Consider the following 21209-nt stretch of genomic DNA (forward strand, 5'->3'; position numbering starts at 1 on the left):
AGTGTTTTTTTTTGTTTGTTTTTTTGTTTTTTTTTCAGCAGTTTTGCTATTTTGTACAACTTGAAATGTTAAAGATGTACACTACTGTTCAAAGATTTGAGGTCAGAAAGATTTTATTTTTTAAAGGAATTAATACTTTTATTGAGCAAGGATGTATTAAATTGCAGGGTGCATTAACGAGACCGTAAAGACATTTACATTGTTACAAAAAATTATTTTTCAAATAAATGGTGTTCTTTTGAACTTTCTATTCAAATCCTGAACAAAATCCTGAACAAAATGTTTCACAGTTTCCATAAAAATATTAAGCAACTCAACTTTCAACATTTATAATATGCTGAAAGTTGACATTTATAATCATTATTTATATCATCATACATCATTATATTACAATTATATTATGTTTTCTATATATTATATAAAAATATATATTATTTATAATTATGTTTTCTATATATTATATATAGAAAACAGTTATTTTAATTTTAATCATATTACTGTTTTTGATCAAATAAATGCAGCCTTGGTGAGCATAAGACACCCCCCCATTTAAAAAAATAAAATAAATAAATAAATCTTACAGACCCCAAACATTTGCATGGTAGTGTATTAATAACTGTAGAAATTAATATTAACCAAGATTTTTTTTTTTAGCTTGAAAAACCCTATTGTAAATTGTTACCATTTATATTTTACTCAAGTTGTTAATATGGGGACTGAATTGAAGATGAATTGAATCTGATTTATTAAGTAATTTTACTGAACTGCCCAAAGGCACTCATGGTATTAACAAATTCAACAAATAACTTGCTGATTCCATCTAAGCGATTACTGAATAACCATCTGACCTACTTTACTGAGTATTTATGTAACCTGTATTTATCACAAAGAGTTTTAATGTAAAAAATGACAAAAAAAAAAAAAAGAAGGAAAAAAAAGAAATTGTCACAGACAATCGTATGGCTTTTGGTATTTCTTAGGACTAATTATGTACTGCAAAAATATGTAGGAAACACTGCTGTACTAAATCATTAAAGCTTGGTGTCTCTTCAAAACTTTTTTTTTTTTTTATTAAAAATCATGGTAACACTTTACAATAAGGTTCGTTAGTTAACATTAGTTAACATTAACTAATAATGAATTGCACTTATACAGCATTTATTAATATTTGTTAATGTAATTTCAACATTTACTAATACTTTATTAAAATCTTGTTAACATTAGTTAATGCACAGTGAACTAACATGAAAAAACAATGAAGATTAGTAAATACAGTAACAAATGTATTGCTCATGGTTAGTTCATGTTAGTTAATACATTAACTAATGTTTAACTAATGAACCTTATTGTATATGTGTTACCAAAATCATTGCTTCTGTTAGTTTGAAATGAAGGAAGAATTGAATTAAAGAGATGCTCTATAGCTTTTTCTGGCTGTTTCACAGTGTCGGATGCGATTTTTCTCACCCTACACAATGTCTCCGTGAGAAGAACTGGGAATGTGATGGTTTGATGCAGTCGCATGCAGTGCCTCCCCCCACCCCTCTGTTTCCTCACTCTTTCTTTAGTTGTAAAGGGAAAAAAAGTGAGAAATTTTGCAGCACTGGAGGGGACAGTGAGAGATCCAGCCGATGTGCTGAAGATATCTGTGCAGAGCTCTTAATAGAAACTTGCTGAGTGAAGATTGGAGAAAATTTAATTAGCGAGACAGAAAGCGCTGCTGTTTTCTTAGACCTGGGAGCGAGGAGTCACACTTTGCAGCTGTAATTGTTTAATCTGATGCCAGCAGCAGGGGAAGAAAGCAAGTCTTGTGCTCCCTGGCCTGTAACACACTCTAATTTTGGCCCTTCAGTGCAAGACAACTCCCATCATCCACCCCATCATCGTACCCGCTTACCTCCGTAAGTCACAGAGGCCAAAAAAAGCAATTAAAAGTTTTAATTTCTTGCTCCCTGGTGTCAAGATGAAGTTCAGTCTTTCAAAATGAGCTACACAGATGAGCTAATATAGCCCCAATTGCTCAAGAAGTTAATGCTGGTTCTGATAGAAAGGTGTCAGAATACACAGTGCATCGCAGTTTGTTGTGTATGGGGCTGCATAGCCACAGACCAGTCAGGGTGCCCATGCTGACCCCTGTCCACCGCCGAAAGCACCAACAGTGGGCACATAAGCATCAGAACTGGACCACAGAGCAATGGAAGAAGGTGGCCTGGTCTGAGGAATCACGTTTTCTTTTACATCACGTGGATGGCCAGGTGTGTGTGCGTCGCTTACCTGGGGAACACATGGCACCAGGATGCACTATGGGAAGAAGGCAAGCCGACGAAGGCAGTGTGATGCTTTGGGCAATGTTCTGCTGGGAAATCTTGGGTCCTGCCATGGATGTTACTTTGACACGTACCACCTACCTAAGCATTGTTGCAGACCATGTACACCCTTTCATGGAAACGGTATTCCCTGGTGGCTGTGGCCTCTTTCAGCAGGATAATGCGCCTTGCCACAAAGCAAAAATGGTTCAGGAATGGTTTGAGGAGCACAACAACGAGTTTGATGTGTTGACTTGGCCTCCAAATTCCCCAGATCTCAATCCAATCGAGCATCTGTGGGATGTGCTGAACAAACAGTCCGATCCATGGAGGCCCCACCTTGCAACTTACAGGATCTGCTGCTAACATCTTGGTGCCAGATACTACAGCACTTCAGGGGTCTAGTGGAGTCCATGCCTCGACCGGTCAGGGCTGTTTTGGCAGGAAAAGGGAGACCAACACAATATCACAATATTAGGATGGTGGTCATAATGTTATGCCTAATCGGTATACATATCAGGGCTCAATGCTAAGGTTTTTTTTTTGTTGTTGTTGTTGTTTTTTTTCAGTCGCCGTTTTAGATTTTTACCTTCCCTGCTAAAATGCACAGAATAGTTATTGTTTTCGTTGTTTTTGACCCATGTAACCTTGTAAACAGTGCTTTATAGTTTTCAGGTAAAAATGCTAATAGGCAAATGAAGGATGCTTTTTGAATCAAATGATGTAATTACAACATCTGCCAGCAGAGGCTAATGGGACCATGGTAAATGGCTAAACCTTAACCTCTTGAAACAGTGTTAATGCTTTCCTGTCTTTCTGTCTTACAGGTTGGAGAAGAGGAGAAATATGAATTGCTGCACGTTTTGGAGTTCACAAGGTAAATTACTGCAACACAAGTAGGTTTTTCTTTGATGTTTTCATTTCCATTCTCATTGTCATATGTTCAGCTCTGCCCATTTATTCTGCTGGATAGAAAACAAAAACACCATGATTGTGTTTCTGTATTTCAGCACCATATTTACTCATAGTGGTGATGATTATGTTGGTGTCAGTGATTATGATAGTGATGGATGATGGTGTTGTTTTCATTTTCTCCCTGACCCCCTCCCCCCACCCAACAGTTCCAGGAAGAGGATGTCAGTCATCATGCGCACTCCATCAGGAAAGATCCGCCTTTATTGCAAAGGAGCTGTGAGTATCTGTCTGTTGCTATGGAAACAGAGAGCCGTCAGACACTTGCAACTAAACCCTGGCCGCTCTAGAGTGATCTCTCTTGTGTAGAAGAGAAGAGCCAGACAGATACACAAAGCACATTGCTTTTGCACAGATTAATATTGCGGTAATCAAGTAATCTGTCAATTATTCCTTTAATTATCCGTTTTCTGTAACCTGTTTTAAAAAACCTGCTATTCCTCAATATTACTTACTCAATATTCTCTTTGATCAACCCAAACAAACACAGCCCTCCCTTCATTGCTCCACCTCCAAAATGCATGAACACGCAATGCAAGAGTGTGTTTGAAGTGAGCAAAATAATGCTTAGTGAAAAATAAAGCAAAGATGAAAGGAAGCACAAAAAATGAACATACAGTACATAAGTATATACAAGACAGAGTTCGTTGTTAGTCGCCAGCAGCACACCATTTCATTTCATGTATTTTATTTATATAGCACAACTAAACACAACAAGAGTTGACCACTGTGCTTTACAGAGTAATGGTCTAGAATACATGAAAGAAAGAAAGAAAGAAAGACAAGAACACAACAAACTCAATTAAGGTTGATTAAATGCCCGGCAAAGGAGATAATACTTTAACTTAGACCAGTTCTAGAAACCCGATGTTACTCATGTATGGAGCAGAAACAATGAAACCTCGATGTCCGTTTTCAGGCCTTCCCAGCTGAGGTCTCTCAAGTGCTGGAAAGCTATTCTAATATTAAAGCGGGTCCTAAAGCTCTTGCCTGATCATAGCCATTCTTTTTCCGATGATATTCCTTTTGAGCTTTTCTGTTTTGTAATGTCTCAGCCATCTCTCTTTCTGAAATCTTTCTTCAAATCTCCCTCTTGCCCAGCTCACTCTCTCTCCTCTCCCATCATTACTGGACACTGCTGATTGGCTACAAGTTATGTTATGGTGCTCGGTCCGATCCACTTTCAACAGCGTTTTTCAAAAATCGCTTACTGTACCTTTTAAAGGGGACCTAATTTACCCCTTTTTACAAGATGTAATATAAGTCTCAGGTGTCCCCAGAATGTGTTTGTAAAGTTTCAGTTCAAAATACTCCACAGATCCTTTATTATACCATATTGTGAATGCCCATTTTTGAGTATAACCAAAAACACACTGTTTTCATGCATGTATCTTTAAATGCAAATGAGCTGCTGCTCCCCACCCTGCTTTCCAGAAGAGGGCGGAGCCTGTACAAGTTGTGCCTTGGCAAAAACTAACAAAACATCTGTTTGGTTTTGATTATCATCTCTATCGTGGTCACACTCACGTTACATTCATGAAAGTTTATTATTTGCACGTGTTTTAAAGCCATCAGTTTAAACTTCTGAGCGCACACATCTGAAGCAGGCGCACATCGCGTGAGTGTTAAAACTAAGTTCTCTTTCGCATCTTATTGCTCTTACTCTTGTGTGTATTTGACAGTTTATGTCAAAAACGCACAAAGTTCGGGAAAACACAGTCGGTTATGTATATGAACGTAAACAGCAAGGAAATAATTTGCATGTGTATATTAGATCTGTGTATTAAAGTGAAAGCAGCATAATATACAATACCTGCTGCTGCATATGCATTTAATATGACTCAAACAAACAGAAAATCACTCACTACTCTTGATTTAAATAACTTGAGTAGCTTTAATAAGAAAACTTTTCTTACTTCAATGCTGCTGTTAAATGCTCTGGCGAGGAGATAAACATGGTGGACTGTGTACAGCTCACTCAGGGGAGGAGCTAAGCTAATAGGGCAGATTCTGTGTCATTCGTGGGCATGGTCACATTGGAGTACATTCCTAAATGGCTCATTTTGAGACACGGTTTCAAATTAATGGGGAAAATAACAAATGGAGTGGATTTTTACCACAATAGGGTGGTTATGTACACACAATGCAGACACAAAATTTTGTTCAAAAACAAAATAAAAGTGTATTTTGCATAATAGGTCCCCTTTAAATAACAACATTATAGATAAGAAAAGCTATTTTACATTTTATGTTTAATATTAGGTCTAAAACTGAATGTGTGAACAACAAATACTTTTTTTTTTTTTTTTACATACAAAGCCTTTTGTTTCATTTTTTTAAACCAGTTTTTATTCATTTTATCAATTAATAATTTTAGCCCTAATATAATCTTGATCTGTGTGCGCTTGTATGTGTACACACGTGTAAGAAATGTTAAAGTATATAGTACAAGCTGGCAGCTCTCTTTAGTGCTCAGAATGATGAAAAAAGAGAGGTTTCCCCCCCCCACATCACATCCCAGCTGTTGTGTAATGCATTAAAACCGGATCAAATGTTAAAGTGTTGTTATAAATGTGTTCATAAAGGAAAGAATGAATGTAGAATTAGTCAGACATATGTTATCACTCTCTTTTCCGCTGCATTTTATGTGATCTGTGAAGGCAGTACGGAGTAGAAGAATTATGCCCCATGTTTTTGTCTCCCAGGACACGGTGATCTATGAGCGATTAGCAGACAGCTCCAGATACAAGGACATCACCCTGAAACACCTGGAACAGTTTGCCACAGAGGGTGAGAGACAAACACGCCTGCTTAGTATCTGCTTTCTCTCCTCTGTTCATCCGTAATCAAATGTTAGTCTGTTCTGCACCCACAATCCAATCAAATCACTGTAGGTGTTTGTGATGGTTGCCAGATCCTCTCATAGCGAGACTGATGTAAAATATGTGTGCTTGAATGGACTAGTGTTGTAGAAGTACTGCAGTACTTCACTCTCATGAAGATGCCGCCCCCTGGTGGACCAACTGAGATCTATCAGCTTAATAGGAACCTCAAGCAATCAGTAGCTTTGTCTTTTAAATACCCTGCATGAATAATTCATGTTGAGCTGAGATCATCCACTCAGCTGTATTAGAATCAGTCTAAAAACAGACAATGGCTTTCTTCTTCAGAAAGATTAGAAGAAAGGGTTTTTTTTGAGGACAGGAAGATGTTGAGAATTAGCATATCTAAGAGAAGCTCATTTACTATATTCATCTTTGTGTGTTTTTGCAGGGCTGCGCACACTGTGTTTCGCTGTGGTGGACATCTCAGAGTCGTCCTACCAACAGTGGCTAGAAGTTTATCATCGTGCCTCAACGTCTCTCCAAAACAGGGCACTCAAGATGGAGGAAAGCTATGAACTGATTGAAAAGGTGAGGCATCCAAATAGCTTTTCCAGTGGGCACAGATGAAGTGGTCTTCATACAAAGAGTCTTCCAGTTCCTTTCTGCAGCAATACTAAGGCAGAGGGAGGCAATATATCATCATATCTTATTTATTATTTTATTGTGTGCAGATATAATATGGTTCTACAGAAACAAGTACCAAAATGTATCAACATAGTATCGTACCATGATTTTTGGAAGTATTGTGGTACTGTCTACCATGAATTACGTTGTATGTACAATATTGCTTATAAGTTTGGGGTCAGTAATATTTTTTTTTTTTAAAGAAATGAATGCTTTTATTCAGCAAGGAAAATTTAATTAATTAAATTATTAGAATGTTACAAAAGATTTCTATTTCAAATAAAACGCTGTCCTTTGAACTTTCTATTTATCAAAAAAGTATCCAGCAAAAACGTATCACAGTTTCAACAAAAATATTAAGCAGCACAACTGACACAACATTGAAATGCTACATAAGAAATGTAACAACATAAATCAGCATATTAGAATAAATTCTGAAGGATCATGTGACACTTAAGACTGGAATAATGACTGCTGAAAAATTCCATCACGGGTAGAAAATATGTTACAATATAAACCGGTAATTTTGAGTTGTAATATTTCACAATATTACTGTTTTTACTGTATTTTTGATCAAATAAATGCAGCATTGATGAGCTTGGTGATTGAACAGTAGTGTAAATACCTTCATGGGTACCCAGGATAATGTTCCCGGTTGTTCTTCCACAAGCAATAGTTATTAAAATCGGCAACGAAGGACACATTATGCTAACTTCTCATCCTCACATACTCATAAGGTAATTTGTCTTCAAAAGAAGGACGGTGTGAGGAAAAGTCAACATAACCATATTTCACAAATGACATGTGCTTCTGAGAGCACTGGGGAATTTGAGGACAGTCTGCAGGTTATACAGCAGTTCTGTCTTCTCCTGTAGTGCGGTTAGTTTGGTGGGCCCCAGAACAGGTCCTTAGCTTCAGTTTGATCAATGAAGGCTGGGTTTTCTCTGCTCACATGGCATCCGAAAAAGTATAAACGATTAGGCTCAAACCGTAAGGAAAGCACAGTGGTGGACCTGTGGAAAGCTGGGCTCTGGAAGTGCTCGTCAAACATGGCCGACCACCATCATTAATCACTGGCTGAAGCAGCGCTGCCAACTTTGTGGAGAAAATGGATCTAATCAATCATTTTACATAAAAGCCTCTCGTTTGACAGATGTAATTACATCTTTCCATCAGCAGGTGGCAGCGGTGGCACCTTATGTTCCAGTTGGAAGTTAAACCCCTGGATCGTCTGATTTTCTGTCTGAGAATAAAATAATTTAAAAATTAATTAAATTGTGCATAAATTAAGTTTTCAGATCTTGATTCTTGACTATTAAGACTTTCAAAAGGATGATTAATTCATTTTCTATTTTTTATTTTCTTGTTTGTACTTTGTTTTACCTTATCTAGCAAAGCCCATTGTAGCACCATGCTTCTCAGGGAAACGTCACAGTATGTCATCATTCTGTATACTTTCATATTGATGTGACAGTACATTTTGCCTTTTAAGTTTCAAGAATTGAGATTTAAGGTTAAAAACACCAACATTCCCTTTGAGGGTGCATTAAATGTTAAATGGTTTATACAATTCTTTATAACTAGATGATTGGATTAGATACCGGTGTTTTCAATACACTGTTGAAAAGTTTAGGTTTGCTTTATTTATTTATTTTTTTTATTTTTTTTTTTTTTTTTAAATAAGTCTCTTATGCTTACCAAGGCTAAATCTTTTTGATCAGTAAACAGAAATATTGTGAAATATTATTACATTATTATTATTATTATTATTATTATTATATTTTAAAATGTAATTTATTCCTGTGGTGTCAAAGTGTGTCACATGATCCTTCAGAAATCATTCTAATAAGCTGATTTTTTTTATTATCAATGTTGAAACTTTTGTTCTGCTTAAAATTTTTGTGAAAACTATTCACAAAGTTCTGCACATCCCTTAAACCATTATTTATTAAATATTTTGACTCATGTGATGATTCTGATGATCCAAAAAGAGCCTCAGCTCACATTTTACATTTAAATTCTGCCAAATCTTGCTGATTCTGTGAACCCAGTTAATCTAAACTAGAAATAGAGCATGATGTAAAGTAAAGGTTGCATCATATCCGAGCCCCTGCTCATCACATTTCTGATCAGGTTTACAAGAGGCCATTTGCTCTTTCTCTCTCTCTCTTTCACTCTTTTTTCCCCCTCTTTTGGTGCAGCTGACTTTCCTCTACGGGGTCCTGTCAAAATCCTGTCTGCTCCAAATAGGATCATGGCTGGTCAAAGGGCTGGGGCTTCCTGAGAAAAACACATTAACAGTCCACAGTCTCCACCCCTCTCTCATACACACATAACTGAGTCTTTGTGATCTGAGCATGAGATAAATTTTTCGAATGCCCCTCTGGTCCTACATTTGCATCAAACTGTAAGGATAGTCATCTGACTGTAGGGAAACACCAGCAAGAATGAATAATGCAGCTCAGCACACTTTTCCTGTTTAATTTTATGCATAATGGAATATTCCTACAGCTGTACTAGTCTTTCATATCACTTCATTTTCTTTCTACTCATTGTTTGGAATATAAATGATCAATATTTCATTCTCATGCATTTATTTATTTGGTAAGGAGCTGTGTAATGAGTGGGTTAATGTAAAATCATCCATTCCTTATCCCAAAATAAAATCCAACAGGGTGATAAAAAGATCCTGATCACTGATCACCAAACAAACCAAACAATCACCTGATCCTGCTCACTAAACGAACATTGTGTTGATTATGATTCCAGGCTGCATCACATTTGTGGGTTTATAATATTTAATTTTTTTCATCCAGCTCCATCTGCTTGAAGATCGGGATACATCATGTTTATTTATATTATTTTTTTATTTTATTTTTTTGTCTTTTTCTCTGCAGAACCTGCAGTTGTTGGGAGCCACAGCCATTGAAGACAAACTTCAAGACAAAGTACCAGAAACTATCGAGACCCTCATGAAAGCTGACATTAAGATCTGGATCCTGACTGGAGACAAACAGGAGACCGCCATCAACATAGGTGAGTTAAACACAAAACGGATTGTTTGTATTGATATACAGTACACTTCTGATATACACAGATACCTTCAAGCATCATAGTGACCTATAAGACCATGTTCGCCACGTGCAGGCTTCGTTTTTCTTATTTTAGTTCTCTTTAGTTCTTACAGACGAGGTCAGTCTGCATCAGTTTTTTTTTTCTTATATTTTGACATTAACCAGTGAGTATTTCTCTCCCTAATTTAAATGATCAAAAATATACAAGATCCTTCCCCAGACCTCTCTTGCTCTTACACTCAAACAAACATAGTCCTTCCTGACCGGCTGTCGCACAGGTACAAGGTGTTTGGTTTCTTTCCTCATCCGAAAGCTGACGCAACGCATGTGTCCTCGACCTGTCCGGCACTAGTCCCTGGTCCCTGCAACCACCACCAGCTTTCAAAACAGGCTACGGTCCCCCCCTCCTATTTCCCTGTGATGTGGCATCTCATATTAGCCTGACAGCTGCACGACTACCAATGTGGCTTTTGAACAGGCCTCACGTTAAATTCTACAGTCAGAAAAACAGATCCTAACAGAGAGCAGTCTGTGGCCACCTACCAACACTGATCCTGAATCAGCCCATTGTGCCCACCGGCCAGCTGTGCCGCGGCTTGAAAACGTACACGCTCGGAGAGGAAGGGATTTTTACTGGACCTATGCTTGGCCGGCATGCACTGTAAAATAAAGACGCCCATGTCTGTGTTTACTTTGTATTTTTTTGCATTTTTGTAATTTATCATTTGGAGAAATTGGAGGATGACAAGTTTGTATAGGTTCCCAGAATCCTTTGCCAGCGTTGTTAAAAGGTGTCTGAGGTGATGTGGACAAATGGACTAGACCAGCAATTTTCAAACTTAGTATTTCTAGAATTTTATACAAAACAACTCCTGTGTGTGAGAAAATATTAAGTATTAAATGAGAAAAATATCTACTAAATATTTTATTTAAATATTACAAATTAAAAATTTTATACTAATATTATACTATATCATTGTAGTAAAGCAAATTGTTAGAATATCTGGAAAATATAAAAGTTTTATTTAGTAAAAAGTTAAATTTTAAAATTGTTGAATGTGAATGAAAAGTACATTAGACATTACATTTGATATGCACACTAACTTTGACAGTCTTAAATACATGATAAAAATTATTATTTTTATTATACATTTTTCTCAATTATTCATGGTCCCATAAAGTAAATATAATGAATATATAAGCTAATATAGTGCATATATTTAGTGAAATGCTTCCCTCTAGAGTTCATTTTTCTAGTGAACTAACATGCTGTGGACACTAAATGACTTGCCTGAGGTAAATGTAATGCTATGTGAGATAATATTCTCCGGTTGTTTTATTGATGCTTTTCCGCATTTGAAACACTGGTTGAGAGATTACATGTAAACATATCTATACATAGATCGTCTTCTGTTCTTCTGTGCTTTTCCCTGTTGTGGCGGTTAGCAAACAGCGTTGCATTACCGCGCACGCCCCCTTCTGGATTGGAGTGTGGATCACCTGTGACCGACTGTATTCGTCGTCTCACTGCATGCACAGGATCTTGACGTCCGCACAGTGACCATTCAGGACGAATACATGTACCGTTAGACCCCTAATATCCACACATTTGTCCTCATTCATGAAACATGAGCAATTTTTGTGTAAATTGTTTGTAAAACCGTTTCATAAAAATGTTCATATAAACATTTGAAAGTTCTGTGTTATTTTAGGCAAATTGATGCCACTGCATTTTGATGCACTATGTACAATAATATTTCACAAGTTCGTTTGCCCTGTTTTGTGTTTTGTTTTGTTTTTGTAGCTACTTTGGGTCAAATGCAGCACTCGTTACTGTCACTTTTTACCCAGCCGTCCAATCAAAGTGAAGAAGGGCGGAACAAATACTACACTGACCAACCATCCTTGTTTTACCTTGTACAACGACTGAACAACAATGAAGAAGTTAATATTGCTGGTTACTGCATTTTTATTATCAGTAATATTCTTCAAAATGAAATATTAGTAACACATTATTAAGCATATTCCTTATCATAGCAACCAAAGCATCTCATCCAAAGCGCTCTCTAATGCCACCAGCTGGTCATTTTCAGAAGAGCGCCTGGCATTTTTTTTTAGCTGGCTAAAAAAATGTCTTTGGTGGACACACGTTAATTGATTATTTATTGTACATATGGCCAATTAGCTTCTTTAGCATTTATGCAATATTCTGGAGCCAAACCTGAGAAAGAAGTCAGGAAGATTCCACAGTGTTCCTGGACACGTAATTTACATAGCTGTAATTCATAGCCTGGGATTATGCTAATTGTGAATGATTGTGCACGCGCGGCCTATTTACGAATGATTGAAATTAATTAACATACACGTTTAACTAATAAAATCAGATGTTTATGAAGCACTTGTGAATCTGAAGTCGAGTTTTCGGGAAGGTCCATTTTGTGCGCAAATTACTCCGAATTTACTCATTTATTTGCAAAAGTTTATAAATGAGGCCATTTAAAATGCATTGCTTTTTTTTTTCAATTTCTCAAGGACCTAGATCCCAATTTAAAACCTGCACTAGATTACTATAACATTTTATATTTTAGGGCTGTTATTTTGCTCTTTTTTTGGTGATGTATAGGAAACTAATTAACCTCTTTGATCGCTTTCAAACATAAATCCATATGTTAACGCCACAGCGTGTTTAAAAATATAAGGTTTCTCCATTTCTCACACTTGCATTCACCAGAAACATTTGAAAAACTATCAGAAGTGAAGTGAACCCCAGCACTGTGAAGTCAAGCACAGTTTAATCTTGGGTTAGCGGGCACTTAGAGCTGTTTGGCCGCCTCTCGCACAGAGTACATGAAACCGCTTCAGTTCTTCTCTCCACACTAGCCTTCTGACGGTCTTATTAATGTATCAGGCCATTAAGCAGAGAGTTGGAGCGAGGACATGCGAGCTATCCACACTGTGCTGCTACCGCTGGGCTGTTGCTCCTGGCCACTGGGTGCCACTGCAAAGCCTCAGAGATTAAAGCCCAAACAAACAGCATGCGGCCAACGCAAACAACTCAACATGCCCTCTTCTAACCCACAGCCACTGCCAACAGACTGAATGAAAACCCACCCTGCAGCAGCACGGAGCCAATGCAACCGCTGAGTGTAACCTCAATGCCTCCTTTCCAGATTCATACAGAATTGTGCTGCATCATGCAGGTGTCACAATGTAAAATCTATCGTTTCTACCAGGGGTGTTTTAGTTTAACCGGGTTGGAGAGGGATGAGGTGACATTAGACTGCCAGCGGTCAGAATGAAGCTGCGGAAATATGTCAAGGTTTGGGTAACTGTCAGGAAACCAAATCCATTTTCCACACAGACAGGAAATTTTGGTGAATATGCAAGTTTGAAATCAACAGAAACAGTTTCAACAGGAATGACAGGGCAGGACAGAAGCACACACATACATACTCATTCATACTCTTGTTGAATTTGGTCACAGTTTTGTAATGGCGCAGTCACATTTCCTTAAGGGTGAAGTGTGTCATCTTTTTTTTTTTTTTTCTGTTGAAATGTCCAAAGTTAGATACAAGGCAACTATTCATAGGTTGAGTTCCCAAATGGTCCAACTTCTAAGGCTTGAATTTGTTACCTTGTTTGGGAAACTTGTTTTGATACGGTGTCACTACTTGTGGCACAAAATTACATGCTTTACGTTTAACAGTGAAAATTATTATCTCTTATACTAACTAACATTCTTATTAGATTTAATAAGTAAAGTTGACGTGTACATAGATCTTTTGGGAGCAGACGTCACAGTTACATCACTTGGAGGGAAAACGGGCAAAATCCATGTTGACTATAAAAATGTTTTGTTGTGCCTTTGGATGTCTGAATCAGAATGCAAAAAAGATTCTTCATTTTTATAGAATACCATCATCGAAGATGGCCTTTGAAGCTAAACACAGATGTTTATGTTTGCAAGCCATTAAACAGACTGACTGGACTGATGAAACCTGTGATGATTAGTCTACTATTAAAGTATGAATTTGATGTAAACAAAGTCTACGTAATATTCACATATGCAGTTCATAGGGGATATATTTGTATTAGACCTACAGTTACAGCATAAAATATTTAAAAAGTATAAAATATTTACATGAATAACATTTAAACATTTTTAACTCACAACTCTAATTTTTTTTTTTTTTCCCTGCAACTGCGTGTTTATATCACAATTTTGAAAAAAAAAAAATCAGAATTGTGGAATATAAATTCTGAGGAAAAAAGACAGAATAACGAGTTTGTCAGAATTCACATTTTTCTTCTCAGAACTGTGAGATATGTAAACATGAAATTTTCTTTTTTGTTCTTTTATTCCCTGGCTTGCATATACTGCTACTGTAGAATTGTCATTTTCTGCCACCAGGTAGGCTCCGCCCACAAAAAACATCATCACTGTTTGCAAACACCCAAATGGTCTATAGATGTCACTATCAGTGGACAAGTGGGACATGGGACGTTTTTTTTTTTTTTTTTTTTTTTTTTGATCTTCAGTTGTCAAGCAGAGGTTTTTGTTTTTGAAGTTATGATTTTTAATATTTGTTCATTTTTATTTAAAAAAAAAAAAAAAAAATTACTTGAAAATTGGGAAATTTGACTGGTATAATGTCATGGTGTAAAGACCATGACAGCAGCAACATTGATGAATTTATTTATAATTTCTAACCCAGTCTTATTGATGCTTCCAAGATTAAGTTATTATTGCTATATGTCAGTCAGTAGCCTTGGTAGGCAGTAGACATCAGGTCTATCCGATACATAATTACTTGATTCAATTTACTACTACTGCTTTTGGACTATTCTTGTCTTTTACAGTAACTTTTATTTAACACTAGTGTTCTAGTGATTCTTACCATCTTAAAAACACGCACACACACACACACACACACACACACATCAACTGTTCGCCATGGACATCACACCCTAAATACTGAGTTGTCGGTAACCTATTAAACCACAAGTCGTCATGTTCCGCCCTTTATGTTGTTTAGACACTTTCTGATGGATGATGGGATGCCGTGCTTTTTTATCGGGCTGAGAGAGCCCACTGTCAGCCTTCCAGTTGTGATCTCATACGAACAGCGAAGAGGCATGTTAAAACCAATGCAATGTGGGAGTTTTAAACTCAGGTCTGCTGTAAACTTTAATCACGATATGTGCTTTTCACTCCTCAATTAGTCATTTCTTTCATCCGTTGCTGTGGTTACACATCACATATCTTTGTAATGTTGATGTATTGCTAAAATACTACGTTGTGGCGAACCATTTGTCATTTGTTCGAATGCCAAGTGAGGTGTTCTTTCCCCGCAAACATACCATATGTTTTCAGGCTTAGTGAGAGGTTTAAGTAATGAGTTTTCTTTTTTCTTTTTTTGTCTTGAAGGACACTCTTGCAAACTGCTCACGAAGAACATGGGCCTGCTGGTGATAAACGAGGACACCCTGGATGTGAGTATTGAGACGGAGGTGTATGTTTATTTGAAAAACCAGTTACATGTCACCATTTATAACGCAAGCTCTGAAAAGAGATGAGAAGACACGGCAGCTGACGGATCACTTCAGGGCCCCCCGCACATCAAAGCATGTGACATAATTCCCAGTGCAACTCTCTTCCAGAACAGTTATAGATCTGTCTTTGCTCTCTGTCGCTTTTTCTCTGAAAGAAAGGAATAAAATGAGGAATAAAATGATACAGTGGGGCCCAAAAGTCTGGAGCACTACTGAAAATGCTTCTTTTTTTTTTCTTTTTTTTTTTTTGCATTTGTGTAATTTTAATTGAAAAATGCAACTTATGTTATTATAAATATTATAGTTTATTTTATATTAGACTTCTGTTCTAAAGTTGGGTCAGTAATTTTCTTTTAAGAAACTAATACTTTTATTAATCAAAGATGTATGAAATTTATCAAAAGTGACCATAAAGATTCCTGAAAAATAGTACCACAGTTTTCACAAAAATATTAAGCGCACAGCTGTTTTCAGTATTAATAATATAACATGGATAATAATAGGAAATTATTCATAAGCACCAAATCAGCATATTAGAATGATTTCTGAATAATTATGGGACATTGAAGACTGGATTAATGGCTGATGGTATATAGATGGTACCATAGATGGTATATTAAAATTGAAACCATTATTGTAAATTGTAATAATATTTCACAATATCACCGTTTCCTGTAGTTTTCAACAAATAAATGCAGACCTGGTAAGCAAAAGAGACTTTCAAAAACTTTTCAAAAAACAAATGTTACTGACTCTAAACTTTTGAACAATGGCAAATACTTAATTTTTTTTTTACAAATTATATTCTCCAGCATGATTTGAGATGATCCAAAGATCATTTTGATGTCCATTGGAAGCAAGAACAACATTTTGATTGGTCTAGAAATAGTGCAGAATCTTTAAAATGTTCATTTTATGTCATAACATTTCTGTTTTAAAATTTTCAACATTCTAAATAATGTATTTTGAAATATGGTCATAGACTTTGGGAACCCACTGTATATGTTGTTCAAATAGAGCTTATAGGAAAGAGAGGGATGTGGTTGCACCGCATGGAGCCGTTTAAAAGACGGGAAGGGGCCGTGTACTTAGAACAGAGGTTTGGGACCTTCTTTCATATACACACACATGCACGCGGTACAGGCCAGTAACTCCCTGATGGGAGAATCTATTCTGTTGACTATGAAACCGAAAGCCATCCGCTTTTAAAGAAGGAAACCATTTGAAACGCGCGCACATACACCCTACAGGTCAGCTGGCCCCTGCAGGGAGGGTCTTGTCTGTTGTCTGTGGAAGTTAAGGGCTCTAGAAACCATTTCACGCAGCTTGCGCACATGCAACGTAACCCCTGATCGGGTGGGCCCAGTCCCGCTGCGAGGGGGGTGGGGTTTAGGCGATGACGGACGGCTCTCAGTTTGTCAAACGCCCGTTTATCGTGATAGATGGAGCAAAAGAAAAAGGGGAGAGAAATAAGAGGCGTGCTCCATAAAGCAGACAGCCGCCATTTGAAATGTCAGCGCCTGGTCTCCCATGCATATGCACATGCTTATACAACACACGAAAAGAAAACAAGGAGGAATTCTCGGAGCGCTCAGAGGTCCGGCAGTGGTGGGATTTGCTATGCTCTCACATTGCAGGAGAAAACAGTCCACCTCCCTTCCCCTCGGTCCTTCTCTTGTTTTTTGCGTTTAACAGATTTAACATATTAAGAAAAACAAGATGGATGAAGGAACCCACTCATCCGGCCTGGAGAGAGGGGTTGAGGTCTTCACCGGACGTAAGAGGGGGGTTCATTATGTCAGTGGAAGAAAATGCAAGGCACTTTGGGATGGGTCAAAGAACAGTAACTCAATAATCACATTAAATATGTGGCAGACCGCAGTCCCTTCTGCTGCTCACAGATGAAAGAGAGCTATAGTGTGCAGATAAGCCGAGAGAATGGAGAGATTGTAGAAGAGTACAAAGGAGGAAAAAAAAACAGGGGTGAAAATACTACATACAAAGCACATAGTGCGTCTTTTAATTTAATTTAAAAGAACCATTTTCTTGCCTTTGTAGCATTTCATTTTTTTCCCCTTGAAGTCTATTTATAATGTTAGTGAGTTTCATGAACCAATACAGTCGTAATTTAGTTTCATGATCGTTGATTACTCTTCCTCCACAGGTGGTTCACAGGATGTAATCGCTGAAGGTCACAAGTTGCTTACTGTTGGTTGCTAGTAGACGGGCCCACACTGAATTTGTGCTTGCAGAATTATTTTTTGTCATTAACACAATTTGTTTTTCATTAATTCTTAACATTAGAAGTTGTTTTCTCAAGATCTCGATTTAATTTTCTTGTGATCTCGTAAAAAAAGTTAATCTCAAATTTAAAAAAGTTTATCTCAACAAAAGTTTTCTTGTGCTCAAAGTATTGTTGACCGCAATTTTGTTGTGATCTCAACTTTAAGTTTTTTTTTCTTTTTTTTTTTTTTTCTATCTTGACAGTTTTCTTGTGATCACAACAAAGTTCTTTTCTTAATCTCAAATTCATTTTTTAATTTAGTTTTCTTGATCTCAATTTAATTTTCTTGTGATCTGGACATAACAAGACACACACACCTCTGAATACCAAATAATTTCACTAAAAACTGAAAAAATGGAAACATTTTTTAAATTGAAAAGCATGCAAAGAAAAACACCTGCAATAGTATCATTTTGTAATGTCGTTGAATCATTGAAAAATGTAACAGTAAGAGAGAATAATAGATATGTGGCCTGTTGCATGAAGCTAGTTGAACAAACTCTGAGTTTCAGAGTAGGTTTGGAGTTGACAAATCCAGATAAATCCAACCTGGTTTAGATCAGGATTAACTGTTGCACAACGCTCGGTAAAAACTTTCTCCGTCAACTCAGGTTTAATCCACAGTTTGCAAAGCGCATGCACCTGAAATTGTGACACGTGCGGCAAACAGCCAATCGCACGGAACAATGAGAACGTCAGTTTGATTCACTTCTCGCGAGAGAGCCGCGCAATTCATGTCTCTTCCGAAGATTAAGAGATCGTTATGAAAATACAAAGCAGGAATAAACACTGATGCAGTGAAAGTTTGAGAAGGCAGCTGAAAGAAAATATCTGACTATATATGCATGTGAATTAAACAAATAGACCAAATAATAATATAGTTTCACAAAAAGCCCAAAAGAATACATGTAAGCTTAATCTGTTTAAAAGCTATATATATTATGCATGTATTATATTTATTTTAATTTAAAAGCAAAGTTTAATATTGTCAATTAATGTAATAGGCCTAATTATATGAATATGTCATGAATTATTCATAATTGAACAATATATAATCAGTGTCTGCACTGAGCTCTTTAACAGCGCCTCACAAGCTCAGCTTCTTGTACGTCTTTTTGCTGGCCCGGACAATAGCAGCTTGTGATGCCGTCTACTGATGAGGTGCTTTTCTATGGCGACGAACTTCTATGTTGGGCTTGTTCAGACGGTGACAAGTCAACGGTCTGAAGAAGAACGGTTCAGTGGAATTGACGTTTGGTGCTGCTTTATAAAGGCAGAGCACCAACCGCTATATTCACGCACTTGAACGCTGTTGCAGTGGCTGTTTTCTTTCTTTCTTTTTTCTTTCTTTCTTTTTTTTTTTTTTTTTTTTTTTTTTTTGCTGATCTCCCGTGCACCCACTTTGACAAAGTTTTCTTTTCTTTTGTTAATGATATATAACTTCCAAATCCAGTTTATCAAGGATGGGTAACTTTGGCACTGGAGGGTCACTGTCCTGCAGAGTTTAGCTCCAACCCTCTAACTCTGATTAAAAAAATCACCTGCCTGTAGCTTTCTAGTAATCCTGATGACATTGATTAGCTTATTTAGATGTGTTTGATTAGGGTTGGAGTCTTGGAGCTAAACTCTGCAGGACAGTGGCCCTCCAGGACTAAAGTTGCCCATCCCTGCAATATATGAATAAGTCTTGATCATGACAAAACAATACACTCAAAAAACATGCATGACCTCTTTGGGCTTCTGTAGCAAAGTCAAAACCCTGATGAGCAGTTTCTGCCATTTAGATTCTTGAATCTGTTAGTCTTTTTTGATAAACGTTACTTGTAAAGAAGACATTTTTCTTGTTAAAATCAACAAAATATTACATCCGTATTCTTTCTCTTCCAAAGCTGAACAGTCGATTCTGTCAGGCAGTAGTGCGCAAGTGGCTGTCCGTCTAGGCATATTTATATACGTATGTGAGTGTATGTATGCACTTGCAGTCTTCTATCTGTCATTACTTCATTGCATGACACATGTAACTCTGCCTATATGTCCTTCCACTCCTTGTTTATAATGTTCAATATCACATGCTTGAGTTCAGGCATCTCGGTAAAAGGTTTATTAAAGCGTCTAAATCAGCCGTTATCTGCTGGATCTTGGCAGTGTGTGGAAGTGCTGATGTACTGTATATTGCTCTGATGCCTTTTGCCCACTTGCAAAGCAAACACTCTTGAGTCATCAGAATCTGGTTTGCTCGCACAGCCATAACATAGAGGCCTGTTTAAGCTGAGCTTCCTAAGTGGAGACTGGGAAATGGCGATGACTTGTGAGGAAATGGAGACATTGTCCTCTCATTAGTCTTCATAAGCCATCTCATCATTTGATCTTATACTTTTGGAGACTTATTTATATACACACACATGAAGACACCTACAGAATGGGCACCACATACTAGAGAAGCTCTTACAGCTGCACTTCTCTCTTGTTCTCTGAAACCTGAGGCTTCTCTCTCTCTCTCTCTCTCTCTTTCTCTAAACCCTTGGCTTCCCTCTCTAAATATTTCCTTTGAGCTTAGGTTTCAGAGTCTTGTTATGCCAGGGGAATGCTGATTGGTCCCCGAGGTGTAATCTCACTACCCTTAGGCATTTGCCCTCCTCAACACACATGTACACACAGTCTCTCTCAGATTCAGAAGCGATCATCAGCATTGATCTCCACTGAAGCTTTTTAGTGTTTGACAACTACAATGGGGTCTCCCTGCTTGGGTTATGAACCCAACCGGACCCTGAAAATGGCAGACACCTTCTCTCACATTCTCTCCTTGTCTTGTTTTATCATGTATCAGCTGTTAGTGGGTATTTAACTTAGATACTTAGTTTCTGCCTAATTTAAGGTTTAGATCTTTGTCAAAAACAGCTGTTTATTTAGTATTTATTTAAAAGCAGCAGTATATCTCAATCTTTCACTATTGTAGTTTTTAGTGTTTTGATTTAGTGTCAGATTTTCTTTGCATTTCTACTGCGTATACAAGGGGATGATAGAGTAAAAGGCCCTAACTCTGACATCCCAGGCTATTTGTAAGACATTTTAAATATTTTTGAATTGTTCCGCCTTCGTGCCTGTCTGCTCTGCATAAACTGCCTCTCATTAGTCGTTATTTTATCCATCGGATACAGAAGGGCTTGTTTGTTTCATGGTCTTCACCGAGTTGGAATGTGAAGCTAAAAACATGTTGGACAGCTGTGGAACAGGAGCTGCAGATAGAGACATGCCTAAGTTTGTTTACCCACAATGCTCAGGGACCAGCTTCTTTGAGGAAAGATGAATTTCTGGTGTAGTGATTCACATTGACTCTTGCGCCATGTCTACAACAGTAGCAAGCAGCGCTACACGACAAAAGCAAGTAGAACCCATTATAAAAAGTGATGCTGTCTACACTGGATACGGTTATATAGGGGAAAACACTTTTTAGTAGTTGTGTGCAGAAATGCGATCCATATGAGTTGTTTCCTCTACTCCCGGAATTTGG

General features: G+C 37.3%; 1 protein-coding gene across 4 annotated transcripts in view; it reads left to right on the forward strand.

The window, feature by feature from the left end:
- Positions 1-21209, forward strand: part of atp8a1 (ATPase phospholipid transporting 8A1) — a 148746-nt gene that overhangs the window by 79607 nt on the left and 47930 nt on the right. For all 4 annotated transcript variants that reach the window (XM_051918399.1, XM_051918398.1, XM_051918397.1 and 1 more), the window contains 6 exons: positions 3134-3183; positions 3428-3497; positions 5984-6068; positions 6552-6691; positions 9685-9823; positions 15290-15354. In XM_051918399.1, the coding sequence (XP_051774359.1) occupies positions 3134-3183; positions 3428-3497; positions 5984-6068; positions 6552-6691; positions 9685-9823; positions 15290-15354 (549 nt within the window). The remainder of the gene's footprint in view (positions 1-3133; positions 3184-3427; positions 3498-5983; positions 6069-6551; positions 6692-9684; positions 9824-15289; positions 15355-21209) is intronic.

Source organism: Ctenopharyngodon idella, chromosome 14 (genome assembly GCF_019924925.1).
Source record: "Ctenopharyngodon idella isolate HZGC_01 chromosome 14, HZGC01, whole genome shotgun sequence".
Taxonomy (NCBI): Eukaryota; Metazoa; Chordata; class Actinopteri; order Cypriniformes; family Xenocyprididae; genus Ctenopharyngodon; species Ctenopharyngodon idella.